The 19,605-nt window shown below is 39.4% G+C and overlaps 1 protein-coding gene across 3 annotated transcripts in view; it reads right to left on the minus strand.

The window, feature by feature from the left end:
• LOC138918366 (phosphatidylinositol 3,4,5-trisphosphate 3-phosphatase TPTE2-like) overlaps positions 1-19,605 on the minus strand; it is a 257,717-nt gene that overhangs the window by 291 nt on the left and 237,821 nt on the right. For all 3 annotated transcript variants that reach the window (XM_070239618.1, XM_070239617.1, XM_070239619.1), the window contains 6 exons: positions 16,931-16,992; positions 15,056-15,136; positions 11,346-11,451; positions 6,429-6,520; positions 3,612-3,707; positions 1,560-1,627 (listed from right to left, as the gene is read on the minus strand). In XM_070239618.1, coding sequence (XP_070095719.1) covers positions 1,560-1,627; positions 3,612-3,707; positions 6,429-6,520; positions 11,346-11,451; positions 15,056-15,136; positions 16,931-16,992 — 505 coding nt within the window. The remainder of the gene's footprint in view (positions 1-1,559; positions 1,628-3,611; positions 3,708-6,428; positions 6,521-11,345; positions 11,452-15,055; positions 15,137-16,930; positions 16,993-19,605) is intronic.

The following is a 19,605-nucleotide window of genomic DNA, read 5'->3' on the forward strand; positions in this document are numbered from 1 at the left end:
GTTTAATTTTGGGCTAAGAGGAAAGCCATGCAGCCGGGCCCGCTTGTTAGAGCTTTAGACGAGACCTGGCCACGGTTAGGCTCAGCCCCTTCTCAGAGCCCGTCCTCCCACCTTCTCTAGGGAGACGCAAAGTATCTTAATCCTCAGTAACACAGCAGTAACAACATGTCGTCGATTCTTTTAACATTGCCTGTAATGGAGTTAATGACATCTGGGTTTAATAAAATATGTTTCTATATGGGACAAATCAGCCAGAGAGACTCGATGTGTATTAAAACAGAGTAATAAAATACTGAGTGTCTTTTAAATGATGAAGCTGGCATTTTCAGCTGATTAAGAATCTTGTAACTAATAAAAACAGCTTTACTAGGTAGTATGGAAATTTAAATGTTAAATCTTTAGAAACACATAAGTGAGGAGAAAAGTCATCTAATTTGTTGCCTCTCCTATATGATTATGGTGTTTTAAAGGAAAAAACTGTTCTTAGCAAGAACCACTTTTCAGGAGTAGCATCAAGTGACGTTCTGCCCAGATGTCTATATGAGGGACTTTGTTCCTGTTAGGAATCAAAGTTTATTGTTTGCAAACATCTAGGGAAAAAATTGCTAGAAATTTTCCATTAAATCCAAAGTTCAGTCTATCAGAACCCGTTAAATGTGTGTCATTGTAAGTGTGTAGGCTGGATGTTCAGTTCAGTGTTGCCTCACTGGACTTGTGTGATTAGATGTAGTTCAGGGTTGAAGGAAAGGCTAGGCTTGCATGTAGTGAGAACTATCAATTCATGCCACGTACAGTCACAACCACTTCTTCAAAACTCGCCTGCACAAGGTTTTCAATATTACTTTCCTTTTGTATTTCATGGTATGCTGATACCTACCAATGATCTGAAATTTTCAGCACCACAAAACATACTCCTTAAAGTGAAGAACTTATAGACTCAGGAATGAGTTTCCAGATATGGTAGAAGATTCTTTGGAATAATAATCTTCAAATCAATTAATTTTTAAAAAAGCTTTCCCAATTTAGTTATTAGAAAATCATTTTAAATGGGAGACTATTAATGATTTTTTTTAGCTGTCTTTATGGTACTTATTGTGTCTTATAACTTCTGCCATTGATATAAATGAGTCAATCAGCTTTTAAAACTAGCTGAAGCCTTGCTAGATGATGCCTTCTTTTGGAAGAGAATTTGGTGGTGGCCGGTCATCAGTAAATCAACACATACTGAGGACCTGCCATATTCGAGGTACTGAGCAGACTCATATTAAACTTCCATGGGAGGGATTTACCACCACACCCGAGATCTGATTAGAATACATTTTAACTTATAATGCAGTCCTATGGTATAGACCTTGAGGATGATGCAACAGGGGGTCTCAAGAATAACCATATTTTTTAAATACTCAGATTAAGATGAGTAAGGCAATGAAGAGTGGTGACTAGAGGACTTTTTGGTTTCTATAAATTGAGCTTATGGTAATCAGCAAAAGACTTGCCATTTCACCTTACACATACATTGAAGATGAAGCCATTTCTACTGGATTATATCATAGCCATACCTGTTTTTCATGAATGATGTATGAAACCAGAAGAAAAACGGGCATTTGTCATAGTACTTAGGAATATTCTAAAAAGACATGGTTTAAAAATAAAAGGTTATTTTTCATAGTAAAATTGATACCAAGAACTAATCATTCCAAAGTGATTAAAATTCCTTCCTTTATTCATGTTTATCAGACAATTGTAGCCATTAAATATGCAGCACTTACAGTCTTTAACATTACACTTAACACGCAAAGGAGAAGGCTTTAAGAGACGGCTCTTTTTTTTTTTTTTTGAGGAAGATCAGCCCTGAGCTAACATCCGCCACCAATCCTCCTCTTTTTGCTGAGGAAGACTGGCCCTGAGCTAACATCTGTGCCCATCTTCCTCTACTTTATATGCAGGACCCCTACCACAGCATGGCTTGTCAAGCGGTGCCATGTCCGCACCCGGGATCCAAACCGGTGAACCCTGGGCCGTCCAAGCGGAACGTACGAACTTAACTGCTGCGCCACTGGGCCGGCCCGAGACTGCTGTTCTTTTGCTGTTTCTACCAAAAATTTCAAGGAAATCTATTTTTTCCGTGATAGGTATTTATAAATGTAGACAGTGGTCTTTTAATCTGGTTTAGATAGTGCTAAACAGAATCTACTAAGGATCTATGATTATTTATGCCCAAATATATTGTCCATTTCTACAAGGAGCAGCTGCATTGGATAATTAACCGTCATTATTGATGATGATAAAAATACCTAAATTTTTTGAAAGTGCTTTCATCTCATGGCCCTGGAAAATCACAAAGGCCAGGTATTACTAATGTCCCCTGGGTCAATGCCGTTACACCAGTGCTTCTGCTTGGTGTAGAGACCACTGATAGAGAATTCAAACTGGTCCATTATTCAAGGGGTAACCATCCACTGTGGGAGCAATCCAGGTGACTTGCTTCAACATATTTACCATTTCAGTACTTAACAGATTCTCTCCCAACAGGGAGCAAGCAGCAGCTGAAGGAAGGCACAGGAAATAAGTTTTAAATTGATCAGCATATTTACTTATTGGCAGTTCTCTTTGGTGATTTAATAGGAAGGTGAAACGACTGAGGCTTAGAAATTTGTTATATACAGAATAATACACATTTTTTTTGAGGAAGATTAGCTCTGAGCTAACATCTACTGCCAATCCTCCTCTTTTTGCTGAGGAACTGGCCCTGAGCTAACATCCGTGCCCATCTTCCTCTACTTTATATGTGGGACGGCTGCCACAGCAGGGCTTGCTGAGCGGTGCCATGTCCGCACCCGGAATCCGACGGTGAACACCGGGCCGCCGAAGCAGAACGTGCGAACTTAACTGCTGCACCACCAGGCTGGCCCTACTCACACATTTTATGACTATCAATATAAACTATATACATGATATTCAGAGTAATGACAATGGCAGACGTTCAGTTTTTCATAAAGTAAATATTAGATTAAAACTACCATTTACAATGTATTGTAAATCAATTCAGAGGAAAATAAAATCTCCCTCACTTTAAAGTATTTTGTAAATTATGGGGAGTGATGAATTTTTTTTTTTTTTTTAGTTTGGCAGAAGCTAGTGTTATTTTTTAATTTTTTTAATTTTTATTTTTTTTGGATGTACATCATATTTCAAATTCTGTATACATTACATCATGTTCACCACCCGAACACTAATTATAGTGCATCCCCTTGGGGAGCGATGTATTTTAAAGATACAAAACAAAAATGTGATCACTGCTATAGAGTAAAACATACCTTTGTTGTTTTAACATCTTGGTTTTTGTATTTTTTTCTTATTTGAAAGTTAATCCATGCAAATTGTATAGAATTTAGAAAAAACAAATGAGCAAGAGAATTTTAAAATTACATATGCTTTTCTTTTAAAAAAAATTATAGATCTGACTTGTTGCTTTTCTTTTCTCCCTCTCCCTGGCTAGGGATTGACATCTCCTATCATCTCCCTTGTTGGGAATTGTAGCAAAGGAAATCACAAACCAGAATCAAAGACCAGACAAGAATAATGGCATAGGTTGTTTCTTGATTACTCACGGAGGAAGAGAAAAATTGCACTTTCACGTCATCATACAGAGGTGGACAATTAACTGGAGTGATTATCACTCTATCTGTTTCCACATCATGATGTATCTGTGAATGAATACATGGAGTTCAGAACTATACACCTAGCTAATAATGAGATAATGAGTAGAACAGTGAAGTTCACGTTCACTTATTGAGGCTTGCTATATTTATTGAGTACTCTTGGTCTCATAGCCCAATCACATGTATATCTACACGTTAATCATTATTTCTATAAAGTTGCAATACTGTTGTTTACATTTTTGAAAGGCCAACATATCTGAGGGTTATGGTGGGGCACTGTTGAAAAGCAAGTATTCAATTTTCTATTAGAGGTTTACCAAGTAAACTTTACTGTTGAATGTGTGTCACTCAATTTTCATATATTAGGAACATGCTAAGAAGCTCAATTTTAAAGTTGATATTCACATTCAAAAAGCAATGCATAATTGGTCACGTTCTATCCAAAATGTTGTGATTGCTGATGGGATCATAGGCCTTGTTCCTAGCAGACTGCTGGATGGAGTGGCCAAAGATATGTCAAGTTTCTGGAATGAGCAACTTTGAAGCTATACTGAATATTTCTGTTATTGCTTCATCCTTGTATAATAGTGGCACCACAGTGAGAAAGGTCTATACTAGACCTTGTGAAAAATACAGAAGAAGGTGCAGACTCAGTTGACGCTTCAGGGAGCTATACACATAAGGAACAATAGTAGCATGGCATATAATGACGTGTCAAGTTGTATGATGAAGACTGAGTGTGCTGTTGTGTGCTTCAGGGGAGGTTAACCAGAGGTATAGAATGAGAAAGCTTCACTAAGGCGGTAGAAATTGAGTTGGGCATGGAAGGACTTGTATAAATGAAGAAGAGCATTGAAAAGATAATCCAGTTCAGGCAGGAGGCAGCTGGGGGTGGGGGATGGGGCCAGAAAGGGGAAGGGGGAGGAAAGACCAACAAAAACATGAATCAGACATTATTGTGTTCCAAAGGCCAAAGGGGACCCAGTCTACTTGGAGTGGAGACTGCAGGTCAAGTTATGATGGAAATAAGCTCAGGTATGATAGGGCTGTATCTTGAGAGTTGAAGAGCCAGGGAAATAAGAAGGAAGTTGTTGAAGAATATGGTGGGGCATTTCCTTTGTGACAAAGTGGCCTGATAATTATCACATATAACATTTATTTAGTGATTAATAGCTCACAAAGCAACTTCAACTATATTATGTAATTTAATCCTCACAACACTTGAGATGTAATCTTTATTTTACAGATAAGAATACTGAGCCAAATATAGTAACTGGCTTTGACCATGGGCACTCAGTTTGTCTTCTGCTCTACCTATAAGCTTTTCACAATGAGAGCAGTATTTCAGGATGCATATTGCAGGATCCTATATACTGCATTATAAGGAGAAAGAAAAGGTAAGGAGATGATTGTAGAAATCTAGGCGTGAGCAAATGAGGTCCTAGACTAGGTGGTAGCAATGGGAACAGAAAGGAAGGGAGAGAGTGAAGAGAGATTTCAAAGGTATAATCAGCGGGAATTGGTGACTAACTGAATATAGGGGGCCAAGGCAAAGAGAGAACCAAAGATAATACCAAATTTGAAGGCCTGAGCGAGAGAATGCTGGTGTCATTTGCAGAAGCAGAGGAAAAGCTCATTTGATAACTACGGATCGACAAATGTGTTTGAATTGTTAGGGCAGAGACTGTCCATGTTGTAGCTCCAGTATCTATCACACAGTGGGTGCTCATAAATATATTGAGTGAATGAAAGAAAAAAATTATAGTTTAAGCCAGGGGGATGGATGAACAGAACCAATAATAGAGTATGTGTGGAGAGAAGAGCAGAAAGCCAAGGATCAGGCCTCGGTGAGTGCCCTCAGTTGGGAGTGGGGCACAAAAAGAAGGGAAAGGAGTGCTGTTGGAGAGGTAATAGTAGAACTAGAGACAAAAGCCTGAGAGAGAATTTTAAAAGTTAATTTTTCTTAGACCCATTAAGGAAGCTTGCTTATTGCTTCAGAAAAGGTCCATAGTCTTAGGCATTTCTCCAACATGTAAGAAAACATTGACTACCAGCTCCCATTGCTTTGGGTAAAGAGATTCCTCTTGCATTGTTTCTCACAGAGCAGTTCCATGGGACATCTGAGTTAGAATGACTTGGGACATCACTAAGTCTAGAGATTCCTGGGCCCCATTCCAAATTTCCTGAATTATACTTTTGGGGTGCAACCTAGGAATCTGCATCTTACAAGCTCCTAGGTGATTTTCATGCACACTAAAATTTCACAATCAGTGCCATCCAATAAAAGGACCATGAGGCAGCATCCCACAAAGCACAACCAGAAGGATCTACAACTAGAATATACACCTACGTACTGGCAGGGGGTGGGGGAGAGGCCTTTGGGGAGAAGAAGAAGAAAAATCAAATAAGATTGGCAACAGATATTAACTCAGGTGCGAATCTTAAAAAAAAAAACAAAAACAAAAGGATTCCTTTAAAAAGAAAAAATACTCTGGTAGATTCCTGGGAAACTGCTTGACATTTATGGAAAAATGAAAGACAATGCAACACTCTGAACTGAAAATATATTCTGGAAAATGCCCTGAAAAAACTAGTTTGAACAGTGAGTTTAATTTAGCTCTGACTAGGGACACTCAGTCGGATGGTAACCAGAAAGCAACTTGGCCTCTCTTTGTGGTGAGCACTGGTCTGGGGAGGTCAAGATGCTGATTTGACATTGAGATTGAGACAAATACCAGAATTTTCAGTTCACGTGCTTTCTCTTACCCTACAGTTCTTGGAAGCAGAACAGACAAAGACAATCCTTTTGCGCATTATTATTTGTACTTTCAGATCACGTCCATTTCCATTTCCAACACCTGAATGAAATTAAAAAGTTAGGCTGGTTAGAGCAAAGATCAAAATGTCTCCCCAATTAAAATTATGGATTAAAACGAGAAAAGATTATCCCAGCTAACAACGTGTCAATATAGAAACATTTGGGACATGCATAGATTTTGTCTTTGAAGGACAAGGCTTTAAGCCCAAATCTGTCTCCTAAAGCAGACGTTATAAGGCTGGAGAAAAATAAAAATTCATATAGGTCAGCTTCTAAGACTTAGAATCTCATCTTTTCATCTTTCTAAGAAAAAAAAATAGAAAAGGTGACTTGCAACCTTCCTTGTTAATGTGTTTCTTTCTTCAGACTTCTAATCATGATGTTTCTTAACAAATTTAAGTCCAGTTCCTAGCGCAGTCTCTGAAAATATCGAATAGCTGGGTCCAAACATTTCTACGGTGCTCAGGATGTATTTACAGACAGATGGTTTCTTGCTCCTTTTTCAATTCCAATGGCCCACTTCCCTTAGCATTTCCTCAAAGGGCTGGTTTCTCAAGCCTCCAATTAATTTTTATTGTTTTCCTTTCAACCCTGCATATTTCACTTAAATATGCATGGAACTAAAGGTACAAAACTAAAACAAATATTCAAATAAAGTCATATACTAATCATTCTTTTTTTTTTTTCCAAGGAAGATTAGCCCTGAGCTAACTACTGCCAGTCCTCCTCCTTTTTGCTGAGGAACGCTAGTCCTGAGCTAACATGCATGCCCATCTTCCTCTGCTTTATATGTGGGACGCCTACCACAGCATGGCGTGCCAAGCGGTGCCATGTCCGCACCCAGGATCCGAACCGGCGAACCCTGGGCCGCTAAGAAGCGGAACATGTGCACTTAACTGCTGCGCCACCAGGCCCCCCATATACTAATCATTCTTGATTGTTCATCTTATATTATGTTTGTGTTGCTTTCTCTAATACCGTATTATTTTTTTCATGTTTTTTTATAGCCTTTTTTTTTTTTTAAGATTTTATTTTTTTCCTTTTTCTCCCCAAAGCCCCCCGGTACATAGTTGTATATTCTTTGTTGTGGGTCCTTCTAGTTGTGGCATGTGGGACGCCGCCTCAGCGTGGTTTGATGAGCAGTGCCATGTGCATGCCCAGGATTCAGACCAACGAAACCCTGGGCCGCCTTGCAGCGGAGCATGCGAAGTTAACCACTCGGCCACGGGGCCAGCCCCAAATACTGTATTATTGATTTGTCATTAGGAATCATGGTTTCTTTGCCTCAGCTCCCTCTGTCCTATTCCAGTTGCAAATCTTCTTCCTACTGATGTCTACCAGAGATCAGTAAAATGTAGAACTAAACTAAGTCAAATGCTTATCACATGACAAGAAAAGGGCATTGATTTATAAGCTTAAATTAATTCTCACACGTTTAAAATTTTTTAAATAATTGAAGTATACTTACATGACTTAAAAATAAAAGGTAAAACAGATGAAGTGAAAAGTCTCTGTCTCACCCATCTTCCCGTTTAGTTCTCCAGCCCCAAATAGATAATCACTACTATTAGTTTCTTGCTTTTCATGCATACATAATCAAATATGAATATATATTCTCCCAGAGAATTTTATATGTGTACACACACACAAATATGAATACACATTACTGCCCCCTTTTGTCTTACAGAAATTGTTGCATACCATAGTACTGTCCTGTACCTTGCATTTTTTTAACACACATTAAAAATTTTATTTAACTCCTTAATTAATAAGGAACCAGTAAAATGTTACAGCTGGTTCAAAGTACTGCACATTTATAGGCAAATAAGGAATGATGAATTTACAGATATAAAACTGTCAACAATCAATCACTTTTCACTGAACACAACTAATTTGCATTTCTATGTACAAAACTTATTTGCATTATTATCAGTTTTCTACAACTTACAGAGTTGTAGAATAGCTTAAAGACCATGAGAGGTGGAGGGAACCACGGAAGGGCACCCTAGACAAGATACTGCCTGTTTCAAAGTCTTCCACACTTTTTCCTGACAGTCTCCCATCCCCTTTCTGTTGTGATCAAAACAATCTGAAAGGAAGATTATTATTCCAAAAGAAGGCTGGTGTCATTAGGTTTGGCCTGATGATTTACATGGTGCAGCAAGAATTTTAACTTCCCTCAGAGGCCTTCTTAAGTAGGCCCCACAAGCCTAGACCCACATTGTACTGAACAGCTGCTAAGGTCACAACTTTCTATCTGGAAGTCTTCATGAGGAATCTCAAATTGGACTTTTAAAATCCTCTATTTTATGTTAGTCCGAGATTAGGAAACCAAATGCATGAAATTCTCCATTTTTCACCTGCAGTACTTAAAAATTTGGGTTAGTTCCTCTGTTCACCACATCTGCACCTTATGGTTTTACTAAACGTCTCCACAGAGTTTAAATAAAATTCAAAATATTAAGAGAGAGGTCACAGTCTTAGGATACAATATCAGACTGGAACAACATATGAAATTCTAGAACTTATTAAAAACATTTCTAAGCTTAGGATTTTGAGAAACTAATCTTATTCTCATTGTTCATATTAGAGAAATGCATTAAAACTCCATTAAACTAGGAGGCCGCCCCGTGGCTGGGCAGTTCAGTCCGCGCGCTCCGCTGCCGCAGCCCAGGGTTTTGCTGGTTCAGATCCTGGGTGTGGACATGGCACTGCTCGGCAGGCCACGTTGAGGCGGCGTCCCACATGCCACAACTAGAAGGATGTGCAACGAAGATATATAGCTGTCTACCGGGGGGATTGGGGAAGATAAAGCAGAAAAAAAAAAAAAAGATTGGCAACAGCTCAGGTGCCGATCTTTAAAAAAAACTCCATTAGACTAAATGCGTGTTTGCCTGTTTTGAATAGTTTAATACTCACAGAAGTTTGTATAGATACTGTTATTCCCATTGTTAACAAAGAGGAAACTGAGGCAGAGTGTGCACTCAGGTACCATACAGGCTCTCACACCATCCAGTTGGTCTATAGTTGGGTTTAAATTTCTTAGAGGAAGAAACTGCTCCAACAGCCAACTGTGTTGCCTCTCACTCTGTGGAATAAAGCAGCCTTGCAGTCTAGTGTGCAGGGCCCCACTGAGTGTGGGAAGGAAGGGGAGCAAAGCGCTTCTGACCTCTACTGGGCAGCCTCCTGCTAGAACAGGCTGTGTTTCTAGGCTTTGCCTGCATGATGCTTGCTTGAAAATCTAGACCAAAATTTCCCACAGAAACAATGCTACTAGGTTGAAGTTAGTTTCAGAAGCCAGAAACCTACATAATCTGTTTGTGGTAATCCACCAAAATTCCTCACCACCACCTCTTGGTGATGGTGATATGGGTGGGTGTGTGTGCATGGAGGAGGTATGTAAATAATTTGAAAAAAGCATTTTATATTTTAACAACTGTAATCTATCTTTTCAACTATGTAGTTTATATATATTTATTTAAAGATTCTTTTATTTGTAAATGATTGGATGAAATGTTAAAAAAATAAATATCTAGATCTTACTTTGTGTGACTCTTCAGAAGGCTGAAAACACTAGGCTGTCTGGGTGGATACCAATGCTCTGGCACCATTCCACCCATGAGAGGTCCAGCACTCAGCACCTCCTCATGGTCTACAATCTGGCTGTTGCTTTAGGGATCAGAAGCCTCACCCCCTGCTGCACCTCTGGCAGTGAGAGTGAGGCCCTATCCCCTTTCTGCTGAGACATCCCTGCCTTCCCACCTCCTGGAGGTGAGCTGTGCAGGAAAGAGAGGTGAGTGATGGAGAAATAGAGACATGGGACTTGAGGCCAGTTCCTCTCCCTTCCTTCCTTTCTTTTCTTTCTCAAGTCCCAGAGATGGACGATCTGACCAATTTTCCTGCCTCCCTGGGCGGTGGTGGATCCCAGTCTCTCTCCATCATTCTTGAAGCAGGCAAACATCAATTCTTTTGAAGCTTATAAGGATTTTTACTCCTGGTAATAATCAGTAACAGTTGGGGTGTTGAAAGACACCCGATACAGCCCAGGTTTCTCTCAACCCTTTCCAGGCTCATGTGGATTCAGGTAGGGAAGATCTAAGCACTGTCCCCTCAAGAAGCTTTCCCTGACCCCCAGGCTGGGTGGGGCCCAGACTCTGTGTGCTCCCAACACTGTGGTCAGCTCTTTATCTTCCTACTCATTCCGCCCCTCTGCTAACCACCCAGCGACTCCTTAAGGGCAGAGAAACACTAGCATGGGGCTGGACCAAAGCAGGTATTCGGTAGTTATTTGTAAAAAGAATTTGTGGCAACAAAATTCATTTGCTGTTTGGGCATTTAAGACATCTTGATGGAGCTGCTGAGAGTGAGGGGGCTACAGGTGGAGGAGGGAGGGCAAAAGGAGAGACCAGGGTGGTGAGAAAACAAAGGGTCTCTGAAAGGAGTAGGTGAGAAAATGGTAGAGATGCTGCTGCCAAGACCATCCCTGAACTAGAGGTGGGTATGAGAGAGAAGTGGTCTCCAGGGCTCACAGGCCCTTCCTCTCTTCTGCATCAGAGGTTCCACCCTGAAAAATCCACCTGGGCTGAGACCAGAGCAGCAATAAGAACAAGAGAAAAGGGAAGGGGATGGACCCCCCAAAGTGGTGATGGGAGAGGAACGGAGAAGATGTCTAAGGGTTGCTAATATGACCACAGCACTGCTAGGCCAATAGGAAATTCCAGGGGGAGGGGTTCATATGTGAGGATACATAAAAAGACAACTGTGAGTTGGGATTGTCTGTTTTATATAACCGTAAGGGAAACTCTCTCGAATAGTAAGAACACTGGCCTTCCTGCCCAATTTTCCAATTATACTAAAGCACTTACCATGAATTGAATGAACAATAATTTTTTTTATCATAAGTATCCTTCTTGGAGGAAGATTCATATTGTAGATATTTTTCACAGCTGCAAAGTATCCAACATACCTATTCTGCAAAACAACAGAAGCCTCAGTTTAAGTGGAGATGAAAAGTCTAAAGTCAGCATTCCTGATTTTTTTTCTATACATAGAACTTGTTAAGGAGAGTAATTAATTAAGGAAACATTTATTGGATGACATTATATGAATCTACATACATGCCATTATAGGCATTTTTATATATGTTGCCTCATGACTGAATATCTACCTTAAAAAAAGATACTGAACTAAGTGCTGTGGGGAAGGAACAAGAAAGGAGCCAGGTGTTGCTTATAGGCTGCTATGATTGAGAGGTTGACCAACCAGAACCAACAAAGCAGTTTCAACAACATTACAGTGAGATGCAGCTAACTGCAACTGTGAAAAAGGTCGATCCAAGGGTAGAAGCTTGACTGTGACGGAGTTAAAGGAAGGCTTGTGGTTTGGTGGAGAGTCGCCTCCTAGGCATGAGAGAACTGCAGATGTGAAAACTCAAGAGGAAGACTTCTCTAGGCCAGTGATAGATACATATTCTTCTCTCGTTCCTTCACTTTGCATTTCCCCAATTCTATTTTCAAGGAAGCCCTGTCCTTTTTAGTCTAGTTCTTCTCCTGTGGCAGGCTGCTCACAAGGGCTCTCTCCTTGAATCTTTCTTCAAGAAGCTGAAGAGTTCAGGTACTGAATCAACTGGACTTAAAAGTTCGCGGACTCTTCTGCACCCAATGAGAAGTGTTAAATTAACTGCCATACTTTGCATTGGAAAGGGCCAGTCAAGGGAAGCGCTCTTGCAATTTCTTAACTCAGAGGTGGATGAAATGTAGTCTGTAGAATGGCCCACAATGCAGGGTCAGAATTTGATGGTATCTGAGAATTACCTCCCCACATGGAGGGAACTCTGTCCTGGGGCTTTGCCAACACAGCTCGGAAACCTGGGGCCGGGTCCTTGTATTGCTCTCGCAGTGAATCAGAAAAGATTCAGTTGTAGCCTAGGGAGTGCCAGTTCTGGACCAAAGTTAGAGAAACTGTGCATGACTACAGAAGAAATGGGGAAGGGAATCTGTACAGCGAGAGTCCTTGAAGGAGTTACATCTAGCGTCCCCTTGGCTTCTGCCACTAGATTCTTGATCTTTCATTAAAGGATGTAACCCATCATGGCCCTAAAGCTGCTCTTACTCTCACTCTTCCTTCTCCTTCAGCCTAAAACAACAGGGTTTGTAACAGAAGTTAATAAGACAAGCATCTATTTAGTAAGCATTCACTACAAACAAAGGAGATACTATAAGAGGTGCTTTGGGATGCCAAGGTTGGGAAGATGGGTAAGACATGGGCCTTGTCTGCAAAAGGGGCAGAGAAGTCGCCACTTCAAATAGCTAGAGAATAATATAAAGTCACTTAGTCCCTAAAAGAAACACAAAGGGATATAAAAACTGAAAAAGCAAGAGACTACATCAGGCTGGGAAGAGAAAAGGACTCCAGGAAAAAGGGTCCACATGAGCAACAGCATGTGGGTATAAAGTGGTACCAGGCTGAGAAACAGCAAATGGTCCAAATGTGTTAGAGCGTAGGACATGTGAATGTACATTATGGAAGAAATGGTTGGAAAAATAAGATCTTGATGCCAGATTAAAATGTTTATATTTGTTGCCCTTGGCAGAGGGGAGCCATTATGGATTTTGAGCATGGAAATGTCATGATTAGAGCTGGGCTTCAGTAAGTTCAAGTATTACTTTTAGCCTATAGCTTATTACTATCTTTTTTTTTCTTGGGTGTGGCAGAAAAGTATCAGTGGATAAGGTTGAGTTCTTTTGCCCCAAACTAAATTTCTAGAGCCAGCAGTTACTAAATTTCCAGAGCCAGCTAACAAGGCCAAGGTTATCTATTCAGCTCCCATCACTTCATTCAAAGAAAACTTTCTTTCACAGCCGCATCCACATCTAGTTAACAATTGCCAACCAACTCTCACTTCGGTTTGAGAGGCAATATAGAAAAGGCAAAAACAGATGAGATGCTGTGCAGAGGATGGGAAATAATGGGTTTCAGAGTCTGACAGATCTAGACTTGAGTTCTTGGTTCAAAAAAATTTCACTGAACTTCAATGTTCTAATCTGTAAAATGGGAATCACAATGGTGCCCTCTCATGGAGTTATTGAGAGTATTAAAGGAGATAATGAATACAAAGCACTTAGCGTGGTTCAACAAAGTCTAGTATGTTGTAAACTCTATAGGATAAATGTCCAAGTTCCTTCAATAAACAAAGTACAAGGAATAAAGAAGAGAGATGGAAAACCTATAAACTAAAAGAGACTTAACAGACAAAGAAACCAAATGAAATGTGTGGCCCTTGTTTAGACCCTGATTGAAACAAACTAAATTTAAAAAAAGATTTAAAGATAATTGTGGAAATTTAAACATGGAGTAGACATTTGAAATTATTAAGATATTATTAAGGTATAATATTCTTAGATATGATAAATGGTTTTAAGGGTTTTTTAAAGAGTCTTTATGTTAGATGTCACACTAAAATATCTGTTGTATAAAATGATCTGATGTCTGGGATTTCCTTCAAAATAATCCAGGTATAGAGAAAGGATGGAGAGTGAGTGTGTGTGTGTGCACGCGTGCGAGGAGAATGGGGAGAGAATGGATGAAACATGGTTGGCTACATGATGAAATGATTGTTGAAGTGGTGAGGTGACTGTAAGGAATTTATTATATGATTGTCTTGACTTTTTGTGTGTGTGTGAGTAAGTTTCACCCTGAGCTAACATCCATTGCCAATCTTGCTCTTTTTTTTTGCTTGAGGAAGATTGTCCCTGAGCTAACATCTGTGCCAATCACCCTCTACTTTGTATGTGGGATGCCTCCAAAGCATGGCTGATGAATGGAGTAGGTCTGCACCTGGGATCTGAACCTGCAAACCCTGGGCTGCAGAAACAGAATGTGTGGAACTTTAATCACTTGGCCATAGGCCGGCCCTGTCTTGACTTCTTATACTTGAAAAAGTCCACAATAAAATGTTTTCAAAAGGAAAAAATAGGGTAATAGCATATATTTCACATGGGTTGTCTGAATATTAAATGAGCTAATATATGTAAAAGTACAATAGTGTCTGGTATATAATAGGTTTTTGAAAAATGTTAATTTCCTCTTTTCTCTCTCTTTAAAAACACAGCCTCCCCATCTCTCTTTCTCTCTCTCTCTCTCACACACACACATGTGTGCACATACACACTTGTGATGTTCTGCAAGGGCTGAATTGTCCCAGTAGGGGTTTGTGAAAGACTCAGTTCCTTTCTGCAGGGAAATAAAAGGCTGATGACTTTAGATATTTTCAGAGGTCTGGAACCTTAGAATTGGACCTTCCTACTTTGGGAGGGGAATCAACTCCTGAATTCTGTAAACAATAACCAATATAAAATGGAAAGCAGGATGCTCTGGGGAGAACTCAGTGCTTGCAAAGCACAGGCATGCCATAGGCATGGCTCTCGGGACCTGGGAAGGATCCAGGCCTGTCACGGGGCACCCAAGTGCTGCTACCTGATCACCAAAGGAGAAAAGTCTAAATGAAACTAAGTAATAGGCACCAATCTTAACCAAATTCCCCAAAGAACCCACCTTTTTTTAAAAAGAAACTTACCTGGGAAGGAGTTTCTACTCCCTGAAATTTAGAGCTGCTGGTTTTATCTGTTCGTCGTTCTCCAAAATAATAAAGGCTCTCCTATAGAAAAGGGGACAATCCAATCATGGCTCATTTTCACTCTCCTTTCCTATATAAGGTACTCTTCAAGTTTCCAAGGCACATTATTTCCTTAAATCAGCGGTCTCTGGGCAGAGGCTATCCAATACAACAAAACTAAGAAGGCAACAGGAAGGTCTGCTCTCATGCAAAGGCTGATAAAGACATGGGGTTTCAGAGCTGGAAAGACCTTAGGGATCATCTGGTCCTTCTTCCTACCTTTCCATTTTACAAAGGGGAAGATTGAGACCAAAAGGAAACCAAGTGACCTGTCGCGGAGACGTATGCAGCCAGGTGAGAGAGCACAGGCCCAGAGCATAGGTCTCTGGCTCTCAGTTTAGGGCTCTGGGTCAATGGCTTTTGATCTTTTTATTTTTTTATTTATTTTATTTATTTTTTTTTGAGGAAGATTAGCCCTGAGCTAACTACTGCCAGTCCTCCTCTTTTTGCTGAGGAAGACTGGCCCTGAGCTCACATCTGGACCCATCTTCCTCTACTTTATATGTGGGATGCCTACCACAACATGGCTTGCCAAGCGGTGCCATGTCCGCAGCTGGGATCCGAACCGGCAAACTCCGGGCCGCCAAAGTGGAATGTGCACACTTAACTGCTGTGCCACCGGGCCGGCCCTGATCTTTTTATTTTTAAAGCTACAATCTACATTAATAAACCTAGGACACACACACACACACCCCTGAAACAAAAGTTTCACAAAATAATACTACCATTTGACATTTTCTATTTAATCTATTTTATTTTAATAAAAAACATGCTGGTCACAACCCAATAAGTTGATTTACAACCCACTGATAGATCATGATCCGTAGTTTGAAAAACACTGTCCTAGAACATCCATTTTATAATTTGTGTGTCTCAAATTAGAAAAAAAGAAGATGGTGGAATTAGAGTGCTGGGTATTGTGCATAACCCACAGCTCCTCTTATCTGGACTGGCAGCCAAACGAGGAGCAGAGCTGCTGAGAGTGTGTCCTTTAAGTGGTAACCTCTCAGCAAGATCATGGCAGAAAAAAGACTGACGACCCTACTTAAAGACGTAGAAACAGCCCACTCTGTCTTCTCACAAATTTCTAGAGGGCACAGACCCCACATATACTGAGTACGCAAAGATAATAATATTCGGGCAAGACTTGGCTCTGAGTTGAAAAACGATACCGTCTATCTTCCTAGCACTTCTGAGGATGTTTAAGGTCCTTTGGAGAATTTACCTAATCAATCTTGGTACTATTCTTGTGAGGAAGGAAGAATTCTGCAGTTGGTGGGAGTAACAGCAGATCTGGGACTAGGGGAGGCGAGTAAAACCTCTAGATTGCTGAGTATTTGTACAATTGCATAACTTGGACCTTACTCATCTCATCTCAATCCTGCCCCCATTGAGTCCTGTTTCTATTTAAAATGTTGCTATTGTATACATCATGGAGTTTTTGCATTAATTTTTATTTTTGAAAGTATTGAATTAGAATATTATTTATCTTAATTACTAAAATTTTTGGCATTCCCTTAATTTTTGTGCCCAAGGTGAGTATGTCACTGACATCACCCTCATCTTGGCCCAGAGTAAGAGGTACCTAGGTTAGTTACTAACTAGAGCAAGTTAAACAAGGATGTATTAAAACCAAGCTTTCTAATAACCACCTCTCCAATTACATTTTCATAAGTACCATGACTCAAAGGATCATCTTAACATCCTACCAGTAAGGTTTCAGAACTAGCGAATTCAATCAGCACAGGACAGAGTTGATAGTAACATCTTTCATACCTCTGCAGTTACAAATATTTCACAGGCAATCAGGCAGGCACAAACCATAGTACCAGTCCGTCCTGGAAAAGAAAACAGTTAGTTCGTGAACCAATGTTCATGGTAATACTTGGTATAAAAATACTCTTAGAAATATCCTAAGAGTTCATTTTGGATTGATTTTCTTTCACTCTGAAAGTGCTTGTTCAAAGTATTTCAATTCAGAAATAGCCAAAGCTGTTTCACTGCTCAGAGGTTCCACCTGGAATTCTGCCCTAACTCTGTGCATGATCGCACATGGGCACGTGTATACCGTTCTTGAGTTACTACTGCTGGGGGCTGCAGTAATAGGCAGAAGCAATCAGCTCTGCTCTAGGACTCCAAAGCTAAAGAGCTGCTTACCAATTAAGACCTAATTACATACCCTGTTTTTCTAACTAAAAGTACCTATAAAAGATAAAACATGGTCAGAACCCAAAACACTATCGAGTATTTGAATACCCTTTACTCCTTACATTTTCATTAGAGTTTTTAAGTGTGTTACAAAACACATATGAAAGTAAAAAGAGTAGTATAATGAACCCCCATATAAATGTTTCCCAGATTCTATAATTATCATGTTATATTGCTGTACTTGTTTAATTTCTCTTCCTTCTTCCTTCCTTTCTTCCCTCTCTCCCTCTTTCTCTCTCTTTCCTCTATAGCATTGTAAAGCAAACCCTTGATTTCATGTCATTTCATTCTCGAAGTCTCTTATGTTTTATTCCAATTGATACTTTTGTCCTGCCATACAAAATCTGAGTTTAAAAAACATGTTACTTTTATTTTTACGATGATCTGTAGCTTTTGTCTTAGCCAGTATATGCTGAACTTATTTTATGTAATTCCAAACTTACTCTTCTAACTTGAGATGCACTCTATTTTCTAGTCCTTTTTTGTTTGTTTGTTTAATGGACTACTAAACTTATTTTGCAACCCATAGTTTGAAAAACACTATTCTAAGCCAAGTGCTTCCAAAGAGGACTTTGTACCACCGTCTGCTATTACAAATAAAAGCTTCTTGCTAAAGGAAGCTACTGACCATTAACAACCTGGCTCTCAGTTGTATAGACTGTTAACATTTCAATTTTCAAGGACATTTCTGGTCTCTATAACTCTGATATTTTCCCATTTGAAGAAAACTTTTGCAGATTCATGTCCTTGTGACTGTAGATAAGTACAAGCACAGACAAAGTAGATGCTCTCTCATCCAGTCAAGTCGTGTACAGCGGGGAATCGTAAAAATGATACATACTTGCCTCCAATATTTTATTTTAACTTAAAACATAAATGTACATTCATTCACTAAACTTCTGATATTGGATGAAGGTTTTAACATTTTGAGTGCCCCCAACTGGAGTTTTTCTTGGAAAGGCCAGACTCATGGTATAAACCATTGCCTCATCCATATTTCTAGCTTCAGATTCTTCCGAGCAATCTAGGTGCAGGATCCTTCTAGATTTTACTACTGGAATTTTTCTCCCAATGTTTTACGTTAGTCGTACTTGCATTTAATTCAGCTGCAATTTTGGTTGTAGGCAGTCAGCTTCATTGAATCTTCTTGAAACATTCAACTTAGGTTTCATAAAATTGTAACTCTTTCTGTTCACTCTGACATTTTACAGATCTACATAATATTTGATTATTTGACATAAGTATAATAACAAGTAGAACTGGCAGACACTGGTGGAAGCAGAAACACATAGGCATACTAAAAAGAAGCATACTAGCTACAAGTTTTCAACATGCCAATGGACACCGATAGGTGTGTTTATGGAGGGAATGGAGAACGTGAAATAATCCACCAAGTTGGTCAGATGGAAGTCGTAAGAGAGCTTTTGTTATCCTGAAGTCGGCAAAAGCATCTTGCACCTCTAAATATAATACAATTTTTGGCTTTCATAATGATAACAACTAACATTTGGGTAATGCTTAACAGATCTCATATAATCTTTACAACACCTCAGTGAGGTAAACAACCTGGCATAAAGAAACTGAGAAACTCAGGTTCTGTAAGTTTAAGAAACTTTCACATAGTCAAATAGCTAGATACCTTAATGCCAGCTTATATGACCTTTTGCAACAATCCTTAAACTTTATTCTTTCTCAAGTGGTGTCCATCACCCTTCCTCACAATGCAGATCTTATATTTCAAGTTCTTGAATCTATAACCAGAGCACTGAGGTGATTTTCCAGACACCAAGAGTGGTAGCTCTATGTATGTATGTATGTATATATGTATGTATGTATGTACGTGTGTGTGTGTGTGTATCCCTTAGAGTTGTTTAAAGCACTTAGCATGTAACTGAAACAATTTCTCATTCAAGATATTCAGACCAAAATAGCCTTTTGTCAGTTTGACTGCCTTACTTGATACAATGAATGTCTCAAATGAAAATGTACTTTGTAGCATCCATTAAAAAAGACTTTGAAAGAGCTAGAGACGCTTAAACATTCACTCCTATTATTTAAATAAAAATATGTTCATTGTATATCTACTAGAAAAAGACTCAGGAAAGATAAGTCTGCTGCTAAAAACTGATAGCATACCAGTTGAAGGATAACAATAATGGCCAATATTATCAAGCCATTGATACTTCTTTCAGATAGATAATTTTCACATTTCATTTAATCTCTAAAATAGGACCATGAGGTTG

Source organism: Equus caballus, chromosome 17 (assembly GCF_041296265.1).
Source record: "Equus caballus isolate H_3958 breed thoroughbred chromosome 17, TB-T2T, whole genome shotgun sequence".
Lineage (NCBI taxonomy): Eukaryota > Metazoa > Chordata > Mammalia > Perissodactyla > Equidae > Equus > Equus caballus.